Raw genomic sequence first — 23,344 nt, 5'->3', positions numbered from 1 at the left:
GCACATTTGACGTTTTGTCCCATGTCTTTGGCTGTGCTTTCATTGAAACGATGTAATATAATTTATTTTTTTGTTATGACCAGACATGGTGAGAGAAGGGATTTCCAAATGGATTGGCACGTGCTGTGGCCAGATGTTGCCCTAGCCCAGAAATACATACGTAGAACTTAAGCGTTCGAGAGCTCTGAAAAAACGGGAGAGTAACGAAAACTTCGCATGGAATAAAATGTGTAATAAAATAGAAATAATATTTATAGCTGAGACGTCGATATGTCTAAAAATAAAGAGACGCAGCCAGCCCCAGAGGCAGCCTCAACGGGTTATCCCCCCTCGAAATGCTCCTCCCATGTTTTTAGCCATGTGCTCGAGCTCCCATTCATGGAGGCAAGGCACCGTGACCTGCCTCAGTCCCCCTGCTACCCCCTCCATTTCCCATTTTCCCCTCTCAGATGTAGACAAATCCACTTGGTAGAGCAGAACAGAACAGAGCTGAACAGTCCGGACCCATGAAAATACAAAAAAAAAAAAAAGAGGGGCGAAGCTGGATGGACATTGATTTAAATCGATATTTTGCGGTTGAGCTCATTTGGCGTAAAATAAACTTGGCCCATGTCAATAATCCCTTTGTTCACCCACTCTCTGCGGCATTTGGAAATATATCCACCTCCATACTAATTTCCCCATCTTCGGCTTTTCACTTCACACTTGTTAACAAATTTTTCGTGTAAACAAAGGGGGATCCGTGGAATAGAGTGGAATGAAATTGCTTCCCCATATCATTGTTTATTGATTGCATGATTTGGTTTCCTCATTCTTGCTTTTATAGGTGGATGGATCACTGTGGGAAAACGCAAGATTAAGATTGTTCGATTCCTAAAATGTACATCATAAAACCAGACTAGGTGTTATTTTGAACTAAAATTCATAAAGTTGAATGTGATATTTCTTTTGCTTTTTTTCTTTTGTTTTATAACTCATTCACATAATAATTAATAAGAACCTCAGGTCAAATTGATGGAGAACAAAGGTTGCAAATCTTTTTGAATTTTCCAATGGAAGTTGAGGCAAATGATTTTAAATTTAGAATATTGCCCACTGAAAAGTTAAATGTTTGGTTATAAATGCCTTTCTTAATATTTAATGAATTTGAATTGAATTTCTCAGTGCTGATGGGGGGTGCTATTTTTTACCACCTAATTGGATTTTTTCTCCTTTAATGAAACGTGACATTTTGAAGTCAAACTCAAACAGCTCCCTATCCATTCATTCGCTCATTTGATCAGGCTGTCATTCAATCAGTTTAATGGCGTTTTCTGTTTTGTTATCTGACGTTCCCTCACTTCCTTTTCCCGCTTTTTCCATCATGGACGGTCTCCAACCGGAAGTTGTAATTAATGTGCGCCTCGGGGGCGTTTTCTGTTTCCGTGTGCCTGCCACCAAAGAAGTCCTGCTACGTGCCTGTGTGTGCGTTTATTGACAGCAAGTGCACACGAAAGGACCTTTGCTTTGTCTCTGTGTGCCACCTGCATTCGAGTGGCCAACAAAGTGAGCCGTGGAGGAAATTAGAGGGGTCGGAGTCACCTGAGCAATGAATCCATGGACAGAGCGATGAAATTCCTCGATTGAACACGATTCGAGAATTTTTAAATTGAACTTTAAAACTTCCAAGCATCTGAAGTCTTTTTAATTAGAAGCCCTCAGGCACTGACATCTAAAAAACTTTATAATTCATTAAGAATGTCAATCATTATTTATTTTTACTCAGCCAAAGAAATAAATAATACTTTTCCGCTTCATATCAACGGACTTATAGCCTTGTTGGTTTTTGAACATCGTTCTCTTTAAGCCCACAATTTGCTTCTTTGTAAATTGTTTGTTTGAAATTCAGAAACTTTATCAATCAAATTAACGAGAATTATAAAACTACACATTTGAGAAAACTTTATCGCATAAATTCCCTAGGGTCATTAAAGTATTTCAACAAACTCATTAAAGCATTTTTATAAAAAATCTAAGCTTATCATGGTGATTGTGTTTTTGAGTTGAGCATAAATGTAAAAGCTTATCAATAATATTTTCTGAAATGCTCAGCAAATTCGGTTTCTGTTAAAAATATTCATCCCATTTTGCTCCCCCCAAATATCTTATGCTCAACTTTCCAATTAAGTTTGACAAAACATGAATTTTACACATTCCAGTTGATCTCATTTCAACAGAAATTGATTCAACCTTTCGAGGGCTTGGCGAACTTCCATAGATAAATCCCGATAGGCCATAGACAATCTTCTACTTTTTATGTGTTTGTGGGAAAATATTTGCCAAGTTCTGTTTGCAAAGGAATGCGCCAACTTTTTCTGAAGAAGTTATGGCAATGTGAAGTTTTTTTCGAGGGAGGATGTCTGACATCTTCCTTATCTAACCTCTTTTCGATCCCCGATAAGGCTAAGGTCAACTGCCTACTGCGTTTATGGCCCCAGGCCCTCCACTTGCCGCCTGAGTGAGCAGGACATGCTCTGAACCCATATTGCCCATCTATGTATGCAATATATTGCTTTGCCTTGGGCTTGCACACGCACACCTGGAACGCCCAGCAATCCAGCCCAGTTTCCCTCCTTTCCTCTTTATTTTTTTGCCTTGCGGCTAAACGGCTAATTCGCCAAAACACAAGCGGCAAACAAATTGACTAGGAGGATTGAGAAGGGGGCGATAGGAGGGACCACCTGAATGGCCATTTGTAAGAAACCGAATCGAAATGACATTTAGGTTTAAGTGAAAAGGCCAAAAAGGGAGAAGCCAATTTCAAAGCAGCCGAAGCGCGACCGGAAGCCAAGGCAAATGGTTGTACAGTGAACATTCGTGAAAAAATCCTGATAATTTTTTTCACATATCAACATCTATTGCCATGTAAACCGCATCAGACAATCAAATATAAAAGAAAATGGTACTTTTTTACTTATTTTAAATGTTGTTCGGTATTATTCTTAATTTTTATGACAAGCTTGATTACTTATCTAAATTAGCCAATGGCAAAATGGTCTTTGATTTAAATAATAGAAATTCTTTAAGCCGAGCATTCACTTTGACCACATAAAAAGCAGTTGAAAAGTCAGCAGTGGTCGAGGAAAAACCAGAGAAAATGGTTGAAATCGCAGGAGAGGGACTGAGACAAAAGACAGAAATCGCAGGAGAGGAACTGAGACAAAAGGCAGAGCATAAACCAGAAGTCGGAGCAGAGCCTGAGGCGAAAACAAATGGCTAACAATTGACTTGGCCAATAAAGCATAAAGCCGTTAAATTCGAAAATCAATAACTCCCCGGCAGAATGTTTCCGCCAATTGTGTCCTACATCCGGTTTTCATTTCTCCCGGTGTGTGTGTCTGTGTGTGTGTGAGTGTGACAGCGTGACTGGGGGTGTGTGGGTGTGCGGCAAATGAAGGACGACAAATTGCCAAACGCGCCATGAACATTAAACAATTTTGCAATTTGTTTCCATTATTTTAAGCTGCCTTCAGTGCCTCGAATGGGGCACCGAAATCACCTCCTCCTATCTTCCGAGAATCTTCCCTTCATAATTGTGTCAAGGAGGTTCATTCGCAGTCATTAGCGACGGAGGGCGTGTGCTTGTTAAGTCGGCCCACCTACTTTTCCGCCTGCACTCACTCATCATCATCAGCAGCGTGGGATGGCCTTGCCACCCGGTCACCTCCGTCTACGCCCCCGCCTCCGCCCACCCATCACCACCCTCTGTCATGTGTCATGTGAAACAGCTGTTAATGATACAAGTGTCTCTGCTATTTCGTAAAAATTTACATTCCGCTCACTGGCTCTCCTAATGCCTAATGCGTACTGCCTCCTCCAAAGGCCATTTGTCCTAAATGATTACAAGATATTTGGATGGGGGAACATAATCCCTGGCTTGCGTCTGTTGTCGATTGGGCAACAGACCGAGAAATAGAATCTTGGATCAACTGCTACTTAAGTGGGTAATTGAAAAACAGTTCAATGACGACAACAAATTGCTTTTGTGGTCAGTATCCAAAAAGTATTTGATTAATTTTATTTATGAATTCATGCTCTTACTCATAATTATAATAAATCAAATACTTTTTACCTTTGTATAATCGTTATTAGCCATTATTAAATCAAATCATTATCAAATCATAATTATACAACAAGAGCTATAATCAAAGTTATTTCTAATTTTAATAGAGTAGTACACTTTATATTTTCCAATATTCAAAAAAAAATTATAATAATTTATCGGTGGCTTTTAAATTCTCAATTTGCTAAAGCGATAATCGTTCTCATTAGCATAGAATAAATGCAGGCTACTGCAGCTTGTTCAGCATACAATAAATTATAACGCCACAGGTCGTATGAGCAATATGAAACATTATTTAAATCAAATTATTTCAGGTCTAAACAGATGCAAAATAAAAAAATGATAAGTTTCCACTTGCATCGTTATTATGAACACCACTTATTCTAGTTTGGTGTCGTTCACAAATATTATAATTTTTGTTTTATTTTATCTCTCCTATTTCGAATTCAATTAGCAACATAATAATTGCCTTCAATAAATCACAAGTTCCGAAGCGGGAAAACATTATCGTTCATTAGCATAACATAAAGTGGTGAAATTGAACAATTTTTAAAGCCTTTTAAGCCAAATAATACATGGAAATTAAACAGGTCGTATGCGCAATATTTAATCCAATTTAATTAAAATTAAAGTCTTTTGCATTAAGTGGGATTTAAATACCCCACATGCCATGGCATTTTATCGGCAAAGTTTACCAAGAGGAAAATGTTCGAAACTGTTTCCGCAAATTTTCAACAGCCACAAAAGTTGACGACATTTGCCTAACCAGATGCTGCCCATCAGCCAAGACAATCCTTCGGGCCAATTTGATAATCCCCCAACAGGGCAGCAACAACATCTGGGCTGTTAACACATTCGTACCATCCCACCCACCAAAGCCACAAAAGCCTGCTTGCGTCAAGCGAAAAACTACGAAACTGAGACATCGCTTCAATAATCCCAGACTTCATAGAGCTGCTTGTTTCGTGACTGCTGTTTGATGGCATTGGAAAATGCTTGAAGGAAGGAGATCTACACTGAAATAAATTTTAAGCTGTGTTGTATTTAGTGAGGGTATTTCATGCATATTTAAATACGATGAAGATTGAATGTTACCAATTAAATTTAATCTTTAGTCAATTGCATAATAACTTTATATATGTACAATTTTTCCAACTGATGGTGTCTTTTTGCAAACCTATCAAGAGAAATTCGTTAAGCTCTTAAAAAAATATTTTTTCAATCAAAACAAAATAGAAGAAAATGATTGCGTAAGTAAATAAAAACATGATTTCAGACTTTATAGACGAAATTTATAAAACTACAAAACATATTTGGTTGTGATTTTAGCAGCTCATGATTTTTTACGATTTTGAGATTATTAAATGATGTTTTAATCGTTTTCACTGTATACACGTGCTGTTTTTGAAAACAAACGGGATCCACATGCCAAGGCAGAATGGGAGTGTGGCAATAAGTGAATGAATAAGTGAGTTGGCTGGATTCAAGGGAGCTGGGGAGGTGTACACTGTACGGCACTGCCTGATGAATATGTTGAAATCAATCAGGTTAGCCAAAAAGCAAGGCACGTTACCAGTTCCGTACCGTCCCACTCCGTCACTTTCTTTCTCCGCCTGCCTCACGATTGGCTCATGATATGTGACTTGGGTACTGTACGTGAAAATTGCATTTCATTTTCTCTCTCCTCCCTTGAAAGAGAAGTCTCCATGTCACGTTATGTCAGGCGTTACGAGGGGGTACTTTCAGATGTACAAACTCTGTGAGTCGTCATCTTCCGCTGGGCCGTTGCATTTGACATTTCTCTGTTGTATTTATTAAAATGGAGTGAAAGAAAAAGAAAAGGCGTGTCTGCCCGCCAGGCACTTAATAAAATCTCTCGTTTTTCTCATAACGAATTCCCTTTCTTCTCTTGAACTTGTTAAAAACTCATTACTTGGGGTCGTAAGTCAACTTCTTTTTTTTTTGGGGGTTGATGTGGTGTGTCTACCGTATATCAATTAAAAGTTTCGCCTCAAGTTGTAATCATCCGAGTGAGTTTGTATCCGAAAATGTGTCTGTAATGTATTTGTTGCCTGCTTTTGGGCGTGCCCAAGTGATTCTGCTAATGAGTCGGAGTCACTGGCCAAAAAGGAATCTTCTGCTACATTGTTTTGGGCTTGTATTCCGATTCATCTGCTTTTCGGGGCTTTTGTTGTGATATCCCTTCTCAAAGTGTGAAATTAGTTAGTTAATGACGGTACGAATTAGTTGGATAACATGTTGGCCTTAAGTGATGTTGTTCATTTCCAGTTGGTTGAGCATCTTTAACTGTTTTAAAGACCTTAGAAATTCTAATATTTGTCTTTGGCATGAAAGTGTAAATTGTTTTGCATGATTTACTTATGTTCGGAGCTAAGTCACATCTTTGAAAATCAATTTGCTATTATTAAATGATTTTATCAAAGATACATTAAAGCCGGTGGTAAATATTATTTATTCATAAGTTTTTTTAACGTTTATACAACAGAGATTGTATTTCTCTCATAAATAAAAACACTCTAAAACGAAAAATTATCTTTGAGACGTAAATTAAAGTGAACCATACTTCTTTTTCACTCAGAAAATTCAAAATAATAGCTATAATATTTTTAATTAAGTAAATTATGTGTAATCGGTTAGTTGGTAATTTTTATGCAATCTCACGTAGAAGATCAGCAAAGCTTGCATGCTTTCCTAGTTGCGTTTTTACATGAAAACTATCTAGATGTTCGCGACTTATCAGTTCCACGTTCCCATGGCAGAGGTTGCTTCGGGTTGCCAAGTTTTATGAATGGATGTTATCGGTGGCTGTCTAAAGCGAAAGCGTTTCCATGAATGTACCGCCCCATCCGCCCACAAAACGAAAAAAATAAAACAAATTGATTTACCGCTGTTGCTTTTCTTTCATTTCATTTTGTCGTGTGTGCGTGACATTTCGAGAATCACGTTCAACCGCAACCAACGGCAGCGATATCCCGATATATCGATGCCTGGGTAGTTATGGGTGCCGTGTCTATATGGATATGGATATGGATATGGCCACGCACACTTTCGAAGACGCATGTGTATTTATAACGATCTAACTAAATGGCTGGCACATGCTTATTCCTACAGGGTGTTAAAGTTGCTGTTTTGTTTAAGGTTTTGCTTTAATTTTATCGATTAGTGGTATACAAACGTGCCCAAAGTAACAAAATTTATTTACAAGATTTTTTTATAACTTTTCTTAAATTTTCAATCATTATTGAATTACAAAAATATAATTTATGTTCCCTTACACACTAATTAACAATTTAATAATTATGTATTTTTAATCACAAAAACAGTTTGATTTAAAAAGTTCCATCAAGTTTAATTGTTAAAAAAAATATAAATTGCCCATGAAATTCGTATCTTTGTCGAACAATTTTTTATCTACTATTATTTTGCAAACAGCTGTGAGTGACTTTGTACGAATAGGTATATTTTTTAATATCATACTTTTACTTTGTGTTAAATGTAATTGAAATAAGCGACAGCGTCGACAAAATAAATAACGTCAAGCAATTTCATTTCATTGTGCCGCCGTAATTTCTTTTCAATTAACAATAACGAAACGGAGCGAAATTGGTAAAAGCAAAAGTAGCAGAAGATGGAGGAGGAGAAAAACTGGGCTACTGTAAGAGCTACAAATTGCTGAAGTCTTTAATACAAATAACAAATGCATTCACAAATTGTGTTTAATTTCTCTCACAAAGGAGAATTTCCTCCTTCGCAGAGGGGGAGTTTGCTGAATGGCAGTCGGGGAAATAGCAACAACAATCCACCTTTCATTTAAGCCCTCGGAACTGGGACAATTTGCAGAGCTTAACTTTGTTCCTCAGCGTTTGTTTGTTATTATTTTTTTTATTTGTTACAGTTGGTCAACATTTTCGTTCTTGCTGCTGCTCTTTTTGTTATCGCCCATCATCAGACTTTTGCTGTCTTTTCATTTCATTGCTTCGCACAATTTCCGCAATGACATTTTACAATTGTCCGTGGCACGGACACTTGCTGACAAAATAATAGCAATCAAGATGTTATCCGCAGTTGTATGCAATTATCTGTGAGAATTACTACTTTAAGTGGACATTTATGAATGTTTTCATATCGGAAAGTTTGTGCAAATAGTCGTTATAAGTTTTGTTTCGCTTAAATTTTGACTTTGTCTTAAACTTTTGTTGATTGTTTTGGGAAATTTGGAATTTTCTTTTGTGTATTTAATACGCTTTTCCTTGTAATTATATTTTTACGATTTAATTATTATGCCCACAATATTTTCTGAAAATATCAGTGATGTTGTATCATGCAATAGTAAATTTAAAATGGCTAATAATTATTCGCAGGTATATTATTGAAAATAAGGAATTTTAAAGTGTTACTTTTACAAATATTTATGAATTTCTAATAATTGACATTCTTTTTATCGAACTAAAGAACTGTAATTTTTCATAGTTATAAAGTTATTTTTCTTCTTAACATTTTTATTGAACTTAGAAAATATTCATTGTTTTTATGATATAGGCAGATATTGAAGTGCCTTTAGTGCCTATTGTTTTGGCTGGCACTGTGCTATGTGTGGTTTCCATTTACTGATCTCCGTCATTGCCCCGACGTCATCCGTCGCACATAGATACTCACACTCACACTGCCACGTGCATAAACATTTCTCAGCTGCCTTTTCTCTCTGTTGACACAAATCATTCGCTGGAAGTGTCGCTCCCGTTTCCACTGGCCCCTCTTCCTGTCCCGGTCTCCGCCTCCAACTCCACCCCCTCCTCCTTCTTGATAGGCACTCCGCCCCATCCGACACCCCCCCCCCCATTCTGTCCTGTCAACTTTTGTGTTTGGACTTGATGTCCAAATGTATGGGCGGCCCGAACTGGAACCGCTTTCGTATTTCGTATCGGTTACACTTGGATTGGATGTGAAAAGCTTCAGACGATAGCGAAAATGTTTGCACAGTTAAGAGTTCTGAACATGTTAACTGAAATTCTTACCCATTTTGTGGGTTCTTTCCAAGGGGCGAGGGGAATGTGTGATCTTCGTTTTAAATTGCTTTTTGTTTGTCAAGCAGGCTTTGGCTTTTCAGTAAAATTTCCGTTCATCTTTCCTGTACTCCACTATCCATTGATAAAGCCACCTCCATTTTTTTCTGGTACTACAATTAAGTCAGGCATCATTAAATTTTCCAATATTTTTAAAACAGTTGTCTAATTCTACATTTAATATTTTATTTTATACCTCTACAACATAAAGTTTTTCTTGCTGGTGATAAAAATTTAAATTTTAATTTTACGCAAATATTGTTTGGATTTACATATGAAATGGGTTTTAATTTGAATTAAAATATTTTGCCAAGAATCCTTTTCGGTAGTCCGTTCAACTGCTTGGCCAGTTCCTGTCTTGAGTCAAATCAACATTCCGTACTCAAACATTCCTAACCCAGAAAAAGAAAAACGAGAAATTGCACAAAAAAACGAACGAACAACTTTATGAACATTTTTGCACTTGTCTATTTGGTCCACTCCCAAACAAAGAAAATATGTAATTCAAAACATTGTTCAAGTGTTCCAGTTTTAAGTGCTTGAGTGTGTGTCTGTGAAGTTGTTTATAAAACTTTTGCACCACATAGGAAGAATGAAGAAAAATACATATGAGAAGACGGAGAAGGAACTTGACCATGTCGCTGGCCGGTTGCCGTTGTTTGCCAAGCCGTTACTCGCCTGGTTTACCACTGTGCAAAAATTGTGAATACCTCTTATTATAACTTAAATACTAACATTCTGAAGAGCTATTAACAGCATAATGTCATAAAAATATATATTGAGAAATGTTCTATAATTATAGTATCAAAGAACACACAGAAAGGCTCCGATAACGATAAACCAGGAATTATGGTTGTGCACATTCTTAATCAAAGAATGTTAAAATATTTTTATTTAAAAGGAGTAAAAATGTTATTTTATTTTAGGATAAAAGACTATCTGTTGAAAATAGTTAAAATTTCCTTTAACAAAAAGTGAAGTGCAGAACACACTTGTAAAAATATTTTCTTAAAAAGTATGTCAGGGTCGCAAAACTATAATGCCATAATCAAAAATCAATTTAGTTTTAAAAGCTTATGTTGGCTTTCAAATTTTCTCAGCTCGACAGATTTTCTTTTTTAATTTATAATATCAATCTGTTTATTATTATTACGAAAAGCGTTATTTTCTCCTGTGCAGAAGCCATTTCTTTTTCTTTCCCCGTCTGTCATTATCACGGAGCTAGATGAGTTCTTCAGCTGCTCCTTTTCCATTTCCAGCGTGGACCCAACTCGACTAAGCTCGACTCTGCTCGCCTAATGGATGTCTCTTTGTTTGGCTCGGCTCTGTCGTATCTAGTTTTTTGAAGTCGCATCTATCCGTATGCCACTCCACTTGGGCTCCTCTTCCGTTTCGCCCCGTTTCCGCCAGCCAAACCACCGAGTGAAATTGCGCAGGCAAACAAACACATCCATTCTGCCATTCTTGTTGTTTGGTCTCCTCCAACTAGCCGCACTATCGGCCATTGCCACTCACCCACACAAGAGCGGACTGCCAGACGTATCCATGTTTTATCCCTGCACTACTCCTGCCTTTCCGGTGCGGAATAAATTTTAAAAAATCTTTTTGCAAGCCATTTACTGAACCATGTAAGAGCCAAAAGCCGAAATGCTGTCGGTGGCGTTGAAATCTAAACATTATGCAAATGCTCTTTGATATTATTGAAGAGTTTGGACAGTGTAAACAATGTGGGCGGGATTGGTAAATTCTTTGGCAACGCTTCAATGGATTTGTACAAAACGAATTGGTTGCATTTTCTTTGACGTCTATTATTTCATCAGATTGTGTTTGAGAGAACTAATAACCAGACATGTAATTTTACAAATTACATATTTTTATTACATACAAAACTATTATTTCCATTAACAATAATCTTTTCTTTTTGAGTACTTATGATTATATAATTATTTTTGTTTCAAAAGTGAAACTTAATAACTAATGCTTTCCTAAAGTATTGTTTTATAACATATTCAATGGGAAAATAATTGCCCTAAATTTAATTGTAATTCGAAATAAATCGGTCGCTATTTCAATCCCTTCTCCTGCTGATTTTTTGACCAAGAGCTCTATTTCCCGAAACAATGCCAACAATTTGATCTCATTTCGGAACCAGTTCCGTAAGCCATGGCCAATCCATGTTTGCACGATTGCCAAATAAAGGAGGAAACCTATGCAAAAGGAGAGAACGAAACCAAACAGTAAAAGCAAATCGAAAATTGTGTCATAACATTAAAAACAAGTTGGCCTAAAACCTGAACCTATCCCACCATTGCCGATGATCACGACGATGATGACCATGGTAATGGGGATGTCTGTTATGGGGGACCTGTTTTTTGTCCAGACTCGGGCAGAAAAGCAGAAAAGCAGAAAAGGCAATGCCAATGGTCTGTCTTCGGTCTGTTAGCTGGATGTTGAATTATGGAGGAGCCTGTTTGCAGGCAAAGTGGGTCGGTCGTCTTGGTCTTGGACTCGGTCTTGGAATGGAATGTGATTTGTGGCCCGAACAATGTGTGAAAATCGTCCGACAACAACTTGACTAATGTTCCCTCCCCTCTTTTCCACTTCTCTTTGCAGCGAATGTGTTTCAATGATGTTACTGCCTTCGGGGCGTTCGAATAGTGATGTCTATCCGCTACAAAATTCCGCCAACACAACAGCAACATCGGCCGGAGGAGCAGCAACTGGAGGGGGATCAGGAGGAGGAACTGGGGTCGGAGGCGGAGCCGGAGGAGCAACATCCAAGCCCAAGCCCTTGCTACTGACACGAACATCATCGCCGCAATTGACAACACTGCCGACAACAAATGGCTCCGTTGTCCATGCCACGCCCACCCGTTCCAACGGATTTCCACAGCCCCAATCCTCCGGAATCGCAGCAACAACGGGCACATCAATAGCAACAGCCACACCAGCCACATCTGCAACATCCACCGGAACGGAGGCGCCGCTCACAACAACAGAGCTAGGAATTGGGACTGTCACTGGCAATGGCACCGGGATCTATGGGCCACTTCTGGGTCAAAGTCATGGGGGTGTCATTGCTGGCGTGGCCGGAAATTGGCCAGAAATTGATGGACACTTGGAGGCCATTCAGGAGAAGCTCAAGCCCGGCTGGAGCGTTCATGTGGGCAAGGAGGGCAGGCTCTACTATTGCAAGTGAGTAGGAGTTTTAGGGTAACTTCCCAAGATTCCATTTGGTTTCATTTATTAAATGTAATGTTTAAATTCCAAGAGTTTTCTGAGTATAAATCTAACACTTATGAAATGGAATAATAGTAATAATAATAGTCCTTATAATTATAACACTTATTAAGAAATAGCATAATAGAGTAATCTCTATTATGTCAGTTATAACATTTCAATTTCAAGTTTTACTACAATATATGCAACTTAATTTGCTGGTTAATAAAGTTTCAACCTCTGCTAAATTACTGCTGAACAAAATAGATTTATTTTCATTGCCAATTAGAAATCCTCTCAGAACTTTTGAGAAATTTTAAATGATTTATGGTCTACGCCAATTAGGCATCCTTTAAAGCTGAAAAGACTTAGGCACTTCGTAAATGTTGTTGTAATGCTTGAGGACATACTTTAATTATGTATGCATAAAAATAACCATTTTTGACCTTTGCTACAGCAACATTTATTATTTGTGGTAAACTTTCGTAAGTGGTTTTTAAAAACCGCTGGCTACGCACAAAAGGGAATATGAAACAAAGCAGAAAGTCCGACATTTATATAGCCATTAGCTTGGTTAAAGTTTCAGCATTTCTATGCTTGGCCCACTGACGAACCGACGGACTGCCAGATTGACGGACTGGCGGACTGTCGGACGGACTTGGTCCTGGCCCGGTTAGATGGCTTGGATGTGGCCGAGGACGCTGAATGGGCTACTGAATGCTGGGCTCTCTGCTGCACATAAATTGATTATGCACAGAATTCTATTAAATAATTTTACACTTTGTTGCACATCAAACTGAAAGCGCACAAAATGCCATAATCGGGTTGGAGAAAGAGGGGGCGGGGGAAATGGGGACTGCCACTGGGGCGATAGACTGAATGAGTGAGCAGCGCTGGTTGGGTTCCATACCCATACCCATACCCATACCATACCCATACCCTATCCGAATCCCATTCCCGCCCCCATCCTCTGCTCTCCGAGGGTGTGCAAAAGTGCAAAACTAATTATCACAATTGTGTGCAGTCAGGAAATGAAGAAAGACAGCAACGGAAGCCACCAAGGTGGCTGGTGTGGGCCGCAATTGGATTTAGCTGGGGTTTCGCTCTGGGGCTCGGGATCTGGCTTGGATTCCACAGTTGAGCTTGCATAATTTCCCATGTTCTGAATTTTATTTTGGATTTATTTATTTATATAAAGTTTTCGGATCAATAAATCTAATACTACAAGAGGTTGAGTGCGCAATACCTTCAGTCAAGTCAAGCCAACTAAAGGAGTGCAATAATAGCCTTGCATTAAAGCAAACCATAAACTATTACATTTTTGGCTTTTCATTTTAAAAACGGAGTGCTTTATTCAATCTTATTGTTCTTATTTTAGTTTCACTCGAGATTGACAACTTGAATCAAGTATCGGATAAAAAAGAATTAGTTAAGGGATTACAAGACAAATTTTTAATCCAAAGCCGGACCTACATTTTTGATTTATTTAAATTTTTGTTGGTCCAAATACCTCAGAAGTTTGGATTTTATCGAACAAAAAAATATATTTATATTTCCATGACGACAAGTAAAAACTTATATTAATAGCGCCAGTCAAAACACAAATAATATGTTTTTCTTAACTAAATTGTGTCATACGAAATTCCTAAACTTAATTTATATTCATTTTATAGAAGTTTGACTGTAGTTGCTTTTGAATAGGGTGTGGATTGAGGCTAGGTTTAGTTTTAGTTCTGCAGCCCGATTATGTGTTGCTGTTTATTGCAAAGTCGAGCAAATAACCCAATTAGCTCTGATTAATGTCAATTGAAATGCATTTCTAGCGCACCCACAGGGACAAACAATCATTTGCTTGCTGATGTGCTTGGTTGGGATACAAATAGGTTGCCAGAGGAAGTGGAGGTGGTGCGCCAAGAGTTGACCGCAAGTTCAGGGTCAACGTGGGTGGAGGGTCAAGTGCAAGTGGGCGGACTCTAGCATGATTTATAAATAGAAGACAGCACTGAAATAAGTAAGCTAGCTAAATTCAGAATATAACCACAAATGCGACACAAAATTATTTTCCATTATTTGCATGACGTCATTTGATAACCATATGAAATAGGTGCCAAATTCAACACTCTTACGCACCAGAAATTATTTAAATTGTAATTTTAGTTGTTTTTATTTTATTTAATGGCTTAAAAAAAGTAAAGCGAAACTAACCAAAAAGATTTAAGCTTTTCCTCATATTTATTATGAATCATTAATGAAAAGACACTGCTGGATTTGATTGTTACATTTAGACTGCATTTTTCTGCGGTTCGTAATCAATACAGATACAATATGCTTTTTCACTATATTGTATTACAAATCGAAGCTGACAGCCGACTGAGCACTAGTAATCATCAACCGGGGTTCCATTGACACATTCTCATTCAAAAGTCATTATTTGACCAATGGTTTTCTATTTGTATTATATTACCACTAGCGTAAGTGCATATATGCACTTTAGTAACGAAAGATAACAATTCAAATTTATAGATAATAAATTGTGTTGGATTAGAACAAGAAATAAGTTTGTAATGTATAATTTTATTTGTAAATTTCCCTTTTAATAATAATATCTTATATTTGTTCAATATTTAATTAATTTAATATATTTTTTGTATTAACTTTTCAGTCACATGACGCAATCCGCTGGTTGGCTGCCTGCCTGCGAGGATTGGAGCAAACACGAGGAGCTCTCTTATGGCTGGGAGCGTGCCATAGACTCCAAGGGTCGTTCCTATTATATCAAGTGAGTTCCCTATAATATTACCAAATAATAAACTCTTATAAAACTCGATTATTTTCCACAACTAGCCACCTCAACAAAACGACCACCTACGAGGCCCCCGAATGCATACGCTGGGATGAGCATCCACCAGAACCACGGCAGGTCCAACTCCAACGTAATGCCAGCCTAGGATTTGGATTCGTGGCCGGCAGTGAAAGGCCCGTAATCGTGAGATTTGTGACGGAGGGTGGTCCCAGTATCGGAAAACTGCAGCCGGGCGATCAGATCCTGGCGGTGAACGGGGAGGATGTGAAGGATGCGCCGCGGGATCATGTCATTCAGCTGGTGCGAGCTTGTGAGTCGCAGGTGAATCTCTTCGTCTGCCAGCCGATGGCGCACTGCGTCCTTCCGGGCAGGAAGTCCACACTCCTCTCCGCGGGAAAACGAGCCAAGCTGAGATCGCGTCCTAGTCGAGTAAGGTTCGCCGAGAGTGTGTGCGTCAATGGAGCACCACTGTTTCCGGTGAGTTTTTCTTTTCTTTTCTTCTTTCCGAGGTCTAACATTACAAGTATAAGTGGCATAGATGAAATAGTACACCAAATCTTTTTCTGACACCGTGTTTCAACAATTTCTTGCATTTAAATGTTTTGAGTTCTTTATGAGTATATTTGAAATAAAAATTTAAATATGTCTATATACAAGGAAAAAACAAATGTGGCTATGAATATACATTAAACAAATAGTTAAATTTAAAGATGCGCGAGATATTATCCTAGTTGTCTAAGTGGAAGTGGAATTCATTTTGTTTTATAACTAACAATCGACAATACTCCCAATTAGATTTAAAATTAAAAAAAACAAGAATTTTGTATTTGAAGTGAAATAAAACCCAAGTTGCAGACAAGATTTTAGCTTTTTTGCGGTTCCTGACCGCGGTTTGTTACTAGGCAGTGATCGATAAGGGAGTGGTGCAATTAGGAAGGAAGTTATCTAAGGGTAACCATCAATTAGCCAATCCAAACCCAGAAATAAACCAAATTGCAAACTCAAGACGAAGGCTGGCGGCAAAACCGAGCTACAAAAAAGCAGAAAAAACAATAAAATGGCAACAAAACCACAAAACAATGTAGATGTAGATAACAAAGCCGAATATTCAGGATTTGAAAATGATTTATCTATCAGAAACACGGAAGAGGCTATGAGCACTTCATCTCTACAGGAGTACGCCGTGTCAATAAATAACTTTCGGGTCAAGAAAATGCTTCAACGAGCAGAAAATTTCCTTTCAACATCAAACCAGCGAAAAGGACTTCGAATTTGATGAAGAAAAGTGAGAAGTGTTGATGAATAGGCAAATAAACACAATAAACACAAATAAAAGTTACTAAACAAATACTATTTTTGAGAGTCCTTTTGGTTAGGACATTTTACAAAGCCAGACTAGATTCGATTTGTGACAGGAAGTTTTTCAACTAGTTTTCTTTAGTGACTTCCATTTGTTCCGTTTCTTTTAGCCCTCGGCGTTTTCCCTGGGAGACATCTGCGTGCCCCCGATGGCCAATGTGCTGAAGGTGTTCCTCGAGAACGGGCAGACCAAGTCCTTCAAGTACGACGCCACCACCACGGTGCAGGATGTGGTCAGCTCGCTGCTGGACAAGCTCTGCCTCTGCTGCGGAGAGCTCTTCAGCCTGGTGCTGGAGCACGTGAAGAGCCTCAAGCGGAACAAGCTCACCCTCCTCGATCCGCAGGAGTCGCTGGCCAGGGTGAGGATAACTGAATAAACTATGAATGACAAACTTTTATTGAATTTGGAGTATCCGCCTGTTTTCTGCCGCAGATTGCTGCTCGTCCGGGGGCGCACAAGCTGAGGTGTCTCTTCCGCATCACCTTCGTGCCCATTTCGGCGGCGGAACTGGCTCAGCGGGATCTTCACGCCCTGGACTACCTGTACTTGCAGTGCTGCAACGATGTCAACCAGGAGAGATTCGCTCCCGAGCTGCAGCCGGAGTTGGCCCTCCGATTGGCCGCCCTCCACATGCACCAGCACGCCCTGGCCAACAACTTTGCTCCCGCCAAGCTCACCGTCAAACTGGTCGAGTAAGTTAAGCTGAATCCCCAAGATTCAGGCCCTCTATACATACTACATACTCGACTCCTTTCAGACGCGAGTTCGGGCTGGAGCGGTTTGTACCAGTGAGTCTGTTCGAGGGCATGAAGCGGAAGGAACTGCGACGGCTGATTTCACACTTCCTGAAGCTCAACGCCGAGATGACGGGATCCTCCAGCAAGGTTCTCACACAGCTGCAGGTGAGCTAAGTAGCTTAAAGTATTCAAAACTGAACAAAAAAGTGGGCAGATTAACTTATAATTTTCACTTGGGATGAGAAGAGTTCAAAACTGGATAAGAACTTAAAAAAAGGCATTGCTTTTAATGGGTGTCCTTAAAATTTATACATCATAACGAAAAAATAACAAATTTAACTTAACTCTTCTTTTTGTTGATTTTGAAAAGTTACTTTTAACTAACTAAATAAACGAAAAGAATGGGATTTTTTAAGAAGAAAGAATGCAATCTGAAGTGTCTACGCCGTTGCTGCTATAACAAACATGAAATATTCTTTAGAGAGACTATTTACGGTTTTTATGTGCATATGTTTAAAAACAATAGAGTTATGTATATTTTTCCATACATTTTTCGGTCGTTACTATTGCAGCTATATGATAAAGTCCATAAATTTTTATGAATTTCAAATAGTAAAGGAGATTTATATCTTAATGAAACTATTAACCAATTAAATAAAAAGAATGTGTTATTATAAGAAAATTTCATAGAAAATAATTAAAATCCCTGTCCCTTGTAGGCCAAACTGCATTATCTAGATATAATCGCTAGCTTACCAAGCTATGGAGCCAAATGTTTCAGCACAAACCAAAGAGAGGGCGTCGAGCGCGTCCTGCTGGTGAGTCCGCGTTTTGGACTCAGCCAGATATCCAGTGCCCGCAATTCGGTGGTGAGTTAATCCCGAATCTCTTGTGTGTGGGAATCTTCTATAACTTAGCTCGGTTTTCAAGCAGCCCCAACCCATTTCCGCCATCGAGGACTTCTACCCATGTGGTGGTTAATCGCGAGGACGATGTGACCTGCAGCGTATCCATATTCATGCTGGGCGATCGAGCTGTGAAGTTCATCATGGAGGATCGGGATGGCTGCGAGTTCAGTCTGGTCCTCGGCGGCTACTATCGACTGCTAACAGGTAGGTGGTTTAGGGTTTTACACTTGGTAATGTTGATATTAATCTCTGACTGCAGGCAACATGCTGAATATCCTGCGAGAGCGGGATCCCAATGACGAGGACAACTCGCCCGGCTTTCTGTCCCAGCACACAGTGCTGCCGGCGGGATGGAGCTACCTGCTTCCCTTCCACACTCGAGCGCACAGCGTCAACTTCCTGATGGCGCCGCCCTACCATCCGCTGGTCCAACGGGGTCAGCTGCAGCAGCAGTCCTCCGTTCAGGCGCCTCCGTCGCTGCCCTACGCCATGGATCTGGATCTGCACAGTGTGATGGCCACCGAGCTGCTGGAGGAGGCAGCCAAGGATTCGGGTCTGAGCGACAGCAGTGGCAGCAACTACTGCGAAGGACGCAGTCACTCGGGCAGCCAAAAGTTGGAGGCCAAGAACGAGCAGGTCTTGAGGAGGGTGCAGGAGCTGCAGCATCTGGTCCAGACCTCCGAGCAATATTTGAGTGAACAGGAGCAGGGCGGTGGGTGCGGAGGTGGAGGCGGAGGAGGCGTGGCCATGCTGGAATTCGACTCGGATTGCGATAGTCTCAACAGCAGTAAGGTTTCCTCGACAGAGGAATCGCAGGGAGGACTAATTTTGGGTCCAGGAGTGGCCATTCCGGCAGGACATCCTCTAAAACACAGTGATTCGCTCACACTACTGGCGGAGACGATCAACCACGAACTAAGTGGCATAACCCAAGGATTGAATGCCATTCCAGAAACCGCACCAGTTTCCACATCCGCTCCTGCAACCCCAGCCACGCCCAAGCGGAAGCCCAGTCTGTGCAGCACTTCCAGTCCGAGACCGCAGAGGAAGCTCAATGGCTTCAGTCAGCTGTTGAGTGATTTGCAGGCCTTGGGAACGGATTTCTCGCAGAGCGAGAGTGATTCGGAGTCGGTGGCCTCTCCGGCTCAATCGCCGACGGCCAGGAGGCCGCAGATGATGCTGCTCCAGGCGGCAGGATCAATGGGAACGGGCCAAGCAACAGGGCCAGCCAAACAGCAGCTCTCCCAGAGGAGCAGTTTCGGGCTGCACAGTCCCGATGGCACGCATTTCGGTGCCGAGACCAAGGACTACAACCTTCGGGAGTATCTGCAGCAGCTGAAGGAGATTAGCAATGCGGCAGATGCGGATACAGATGTGGCTGCCCGTCAGCTATCCGAGATTTATGGTTTCGAAGTGAGGGAGGACACCTTCATAGAAACCGATACGGATCTAATAGATCTACGTGCCATTCCGCCACCTCAGACGCCCGATGAGCTGGACTCCCTGTCCCTGATGAATGCGGCTCCCCCCAAAGGATTCGAGGGCAAGGCCGAGGAGCTGGACAGTTTCCTGCAGCAGATAATGGTGGCACCACCCACCCAGAAGGCCACACCCGCCAAGGAGCTCACACCCGAGGAGATTATGTCCTTTATAATACCACCACCCCCGAATCTGGAGCAGCAGCAAGTGGTGAGTGCGCCCGTGACCATGGAAACGGAGTGCCTGTACAGCAATTCGGTTCAGGCGAAGAGGGAGTTCTTCCAATCGGTGGCCAATGGAAACAATGGCAGCAGTAGTCACTCGCCCCACGTAATTGAATATGCCACCGTGGAGAGGAAGAGCAAGTTCAGCTGCTGTCCCACCAGCAAAAAGGAGGAGCTGCCGGATCCAGAGGAATTGCAACCACCGCCCAGGACACCCACCTCCGAGCAGCTGTCGCCTCCGCCGGTGAGACCACCGAAAAGTGCGGAACTACTGCAGCGTTACTCGCCCAAGAAGCAGGTGAGGATTGCGGGCAGCCCAGTGATGCAGCCGCAGGAGCGGCGGGAACTGGGCTGTCCCCACAACTGCCCCCGAGGGGAAGTCCCACGCCGGACGGCAACCAGAGCAATCCCACAAACCTGGTGAGTGGCCCCAAGAAACCCCCGCTGCCGCCGATCGCAAATCGCCCGCGTCCCCAGAACGGGGTGAATCCTTCTCCAACCACATCATCACCCGGATCTGCACCACCTGCCCACTACTCACCACCCATACCGGCCACCGTTCGTCTGCCCCACTTGAACCAGACCAATGGAACCCTCCCCATGCTCCCCAAGAAACCGCAGCAGCTGCATGGCGAGAAGTTGTTCATCAAGAATGGTCACCTAATTGATGGCGAGGCGCTGTTGGGCAAAACGGACGTGGCCATGGCCGGACTGCTGATCAAGTTGGACCAGGTGGCCGCCCAGTGTTCGGTGGCCCAGGCGGCGGGAGGAGGCACCTCCATCGACGAGGAGAAGTTCCAGCGGGCCAGGAACGAGCTAACCGAGCAGACCTTGGCCCTGGTGACTGCTAGTAAATTCCTGGTGGCCTCCATGTCGGACATGACACTGATTACGTTGCCCGAGCACCTGACCTCCTGTCTGACTGCGATTCGGAGGATCACCGAGCTGGCCCAGGATATGACCAGACACACCTCGGCACCGCTGCAAACGCGGAATATAGTGCTCAAGGTGCACGATGTGGCCAGCAGTTTCAGGGAGTTGGTGGGCGTGGAGATCGGACCCATTGGGGCAGGACAATTGGCCCTGCAGGCCGAGTGTCTGGCCAATGTCCTGGCCACTCTGTTGCGATCCCTGCGCGTATTTTCCCCATAACCCAGAGAGATGGAGGGAGAAGCAAACGGAGCTGCGGCAACGGAGAACGGAAGTGGAGACCCAGATGGCAGCCCATCCAATCCCGACATATCGCACGCTCGTCTGTCTATGTGTAAATCCCCCTACACCACCTACGTCTAGATTTGTGCATCGAACCCCAAACATATGCACCCACAAATACGACTATGTCCTAAAATACAGTGTCTCTCGAAACTAATTTACAGGTTAAGGGCCGCGTCAGAGAGTCGATGGTCTGATGGTTCTGTAGGCTTAGCCACGCTTAATACTCACCTGCGACTAATATCGAAACTGGAATGTGGAAGCTCAAACGAGGAGATCGTAGACGTTATGGTGGATTGTACTAGTTGGTGTTAGGGATAGAATTTAACAATTTACATATCACATCGTATTGTGAGAAAAAGCTAAAGTTGCATATCTGAATTTGTAGGATTTGAGCCTATTGAGAGAAAACTTGCTTACAAAGAAGATATAAGTAGACTTTTTTTTTGTGTTTTCTAGGCATTTATGATTTCCTTTTTATTATAGGCTTTTTTATAATAAAAAAACCATGCAATCAGATCATTTTCCAATGTTGGAATTATTAAAAAACTTATTGTAGGTTCATTTAAAAATAACTTACATTTTTATTATTCAGTTTAAGCTGAAAAGGGTTACTTTAATTTACCTTTTTATGTGAGGTCATTTAAAAATGTTTTAAGTTTTTGTGTGCCTTACGAAATTTGTTAATTTTTTTTCCACCTAAGCTCTATATAATCCTAAGTACCATATCGAAAAATATATCCCTTACCGCTAAGTGAAGGCCACCACATCGCTACGATCTTCAAATAAAATATTTCTTAAATATAAAGACGATTTATAATTCTAAACAAACAAACAAAAATCTCTCAACATTAACGCATGCAACTAACTCGAATTTCTATGTAATCTCCTAAAAATCAACTATTTTAACTATATTTATACAAATATCACTCTCGAATCGTTAGTACTGCTCTGTATACCAAACCAATTTAATGGAACACCATGACTTGATTATCTAGACCAATTTATATGAGAAATCTAACGGAAATATGTTTATTAAATTATGGTATTAGTATATTTTCTTATGTAAATAATTTACACACATACCTAATATCATATATATACAAGTACTATAAATATTATAATAAAATTGACCAAACAATAATCAAAATTTTAACTTGTGATATAAAAAATGGTAAAAGTAAAAATAAAAAAAAATTAATTATTGAAAATAGACTTTTACATTTTCTTTGTTTAACAGCAAATGTTTTAACATGATTATTTTATATATTCGTTGTTGTTAAAAAACGATCAACTTTTTTGTTATTGTTTATGTGTCATACCTTTTGTTGTAGTTGTTGGTGAAGTACAAGAATGCGCACTAAGTTGTAGCTTTAACTAATTATTGAATACAATTAATTATTAATCAAGGGAAGCAGAAAATCAAGAATAATCCGTTTAATATATAACTAATCGATGAACAATTGTTTTCATTTTGTTGAAAATTTTCTGTTGAATCAAGCACACACATATGCATAATAAACATAACCATATAAAATATATACAAACAAGAAATATACAAATATGAACTAAAATAATAATACATATTAAGTAAAACATAATCAAATGTACAATGTAAAACAATGTAACTGTTTATGATTTAATGAGAAAAAAAAAAACAAAAATGCATATGAAATTGTATGGAATAAATTCAATAAATAAACCAAAGTAAAATAAAAATCCGCATGATCGATGTATGCCATTATTTCTATACAAAACCTATGAGATTATCATGGGTATATCCGTTTTTATTTGCCAAAATCTTAGGATATCTTTGAGTTTCAATTTGAAAAGTAAAGGTATATCACTATAAAGGGCAAATATTCTTTTACGATTTCAAATCGTCGGTAAAGTAAAGTCGTAAAGATAAAGTCGTTTTACAGAATAATACACGTTTTAATTGCTGCAAGGGTATATCAATTTCTTTTCTGGCTGTAGTAGTTGAACTCTTAAAATAACAAATTTGATAATATGTTTTTTATCGTGAATTTTAAATTTAATAGTATTCTTTTTTATTTGTCGGGTATTGTTCATAGTCATTAAAATAAAGATATTTGCGATGCTCTGTTTCTTCTACTAAAATTTTCAGTATGCTGATTAAGGTTGTAAATTATTCGAAATAAAGCAGAAAAAAAACCAAAAAACCGCAACAATTGGTTTTTATCCAGAGAGAGCGT

General features: G+C 40.1%; 1 protein-coding gene across 1 annotated transcript in view; it reads left to right on the top strand.

Moving 5' to 3' along the window:
- LOC108045946 overlaps nucleotides 1-22,862 on the top strand; it is a 33,842-nt gene extending 10,980 nt beyond the window's left edge. Inside the window, 11 exon segments of the mRNA XM_044458840.1 lie at nucleotides 11,800-12,381; nucleotides 15,068-15,184; nucleotides 15,250-15,685; nucleotides 16,678-16,926; nucleotides 17,001-17,260; nucleotides 17,326-17,470; nucleotides 18,025-18,174; nucleotides 18,239-18,268; nucleotides 18,270-18,417; nucleotides 18,473-20,269; nucleotides 20,272-22,862. Coding sequence (XP_044314775.1) covers nucleotides 11,813-12,381; nucleotides 15,068-15,184; nucleotides 15,250-15,685; nucleotides 16,678-16,926; nucleotides 17,001-17,260; nucleotides 17,326-17,470; nucleotides 18,025-18,174; nucleotides 18,239-18,268; nucleotides 18,270-18,417; nucleotides 18,473-20,269; nucleotides 20,272-21,068 — 4,698 coding nt within the window. The 5' untranslated portion in view covers nucleotides 11,800-11,812 and the 3' untranslated portion in view covers nucleotides 21,069-22,862.
- Nucleotides 22,863-23,344: the final 482 nt, after the last annotated feature.

The sequence above is a fragment of the Drosophila rhopaloa genome, unplaced genomic scaffold (genome assembly GCF_018152115.1).
Source record: "Drosophila rhopaloa isolate 14029-0021.01 unplaced genomic scaffold, ASM1815211v1 contig_178, whole genome shotgun sequence".
NCBI classification, from domain to species: Eukaryota; Metazoa; Arthropoda; class Insecta; order Diptera; family Drosophilidae; genus Drosophila; species Drosophila rhopaloa.
This window is presented reverse-complemented; position numbering and strand designations above follow the sequence as displayed.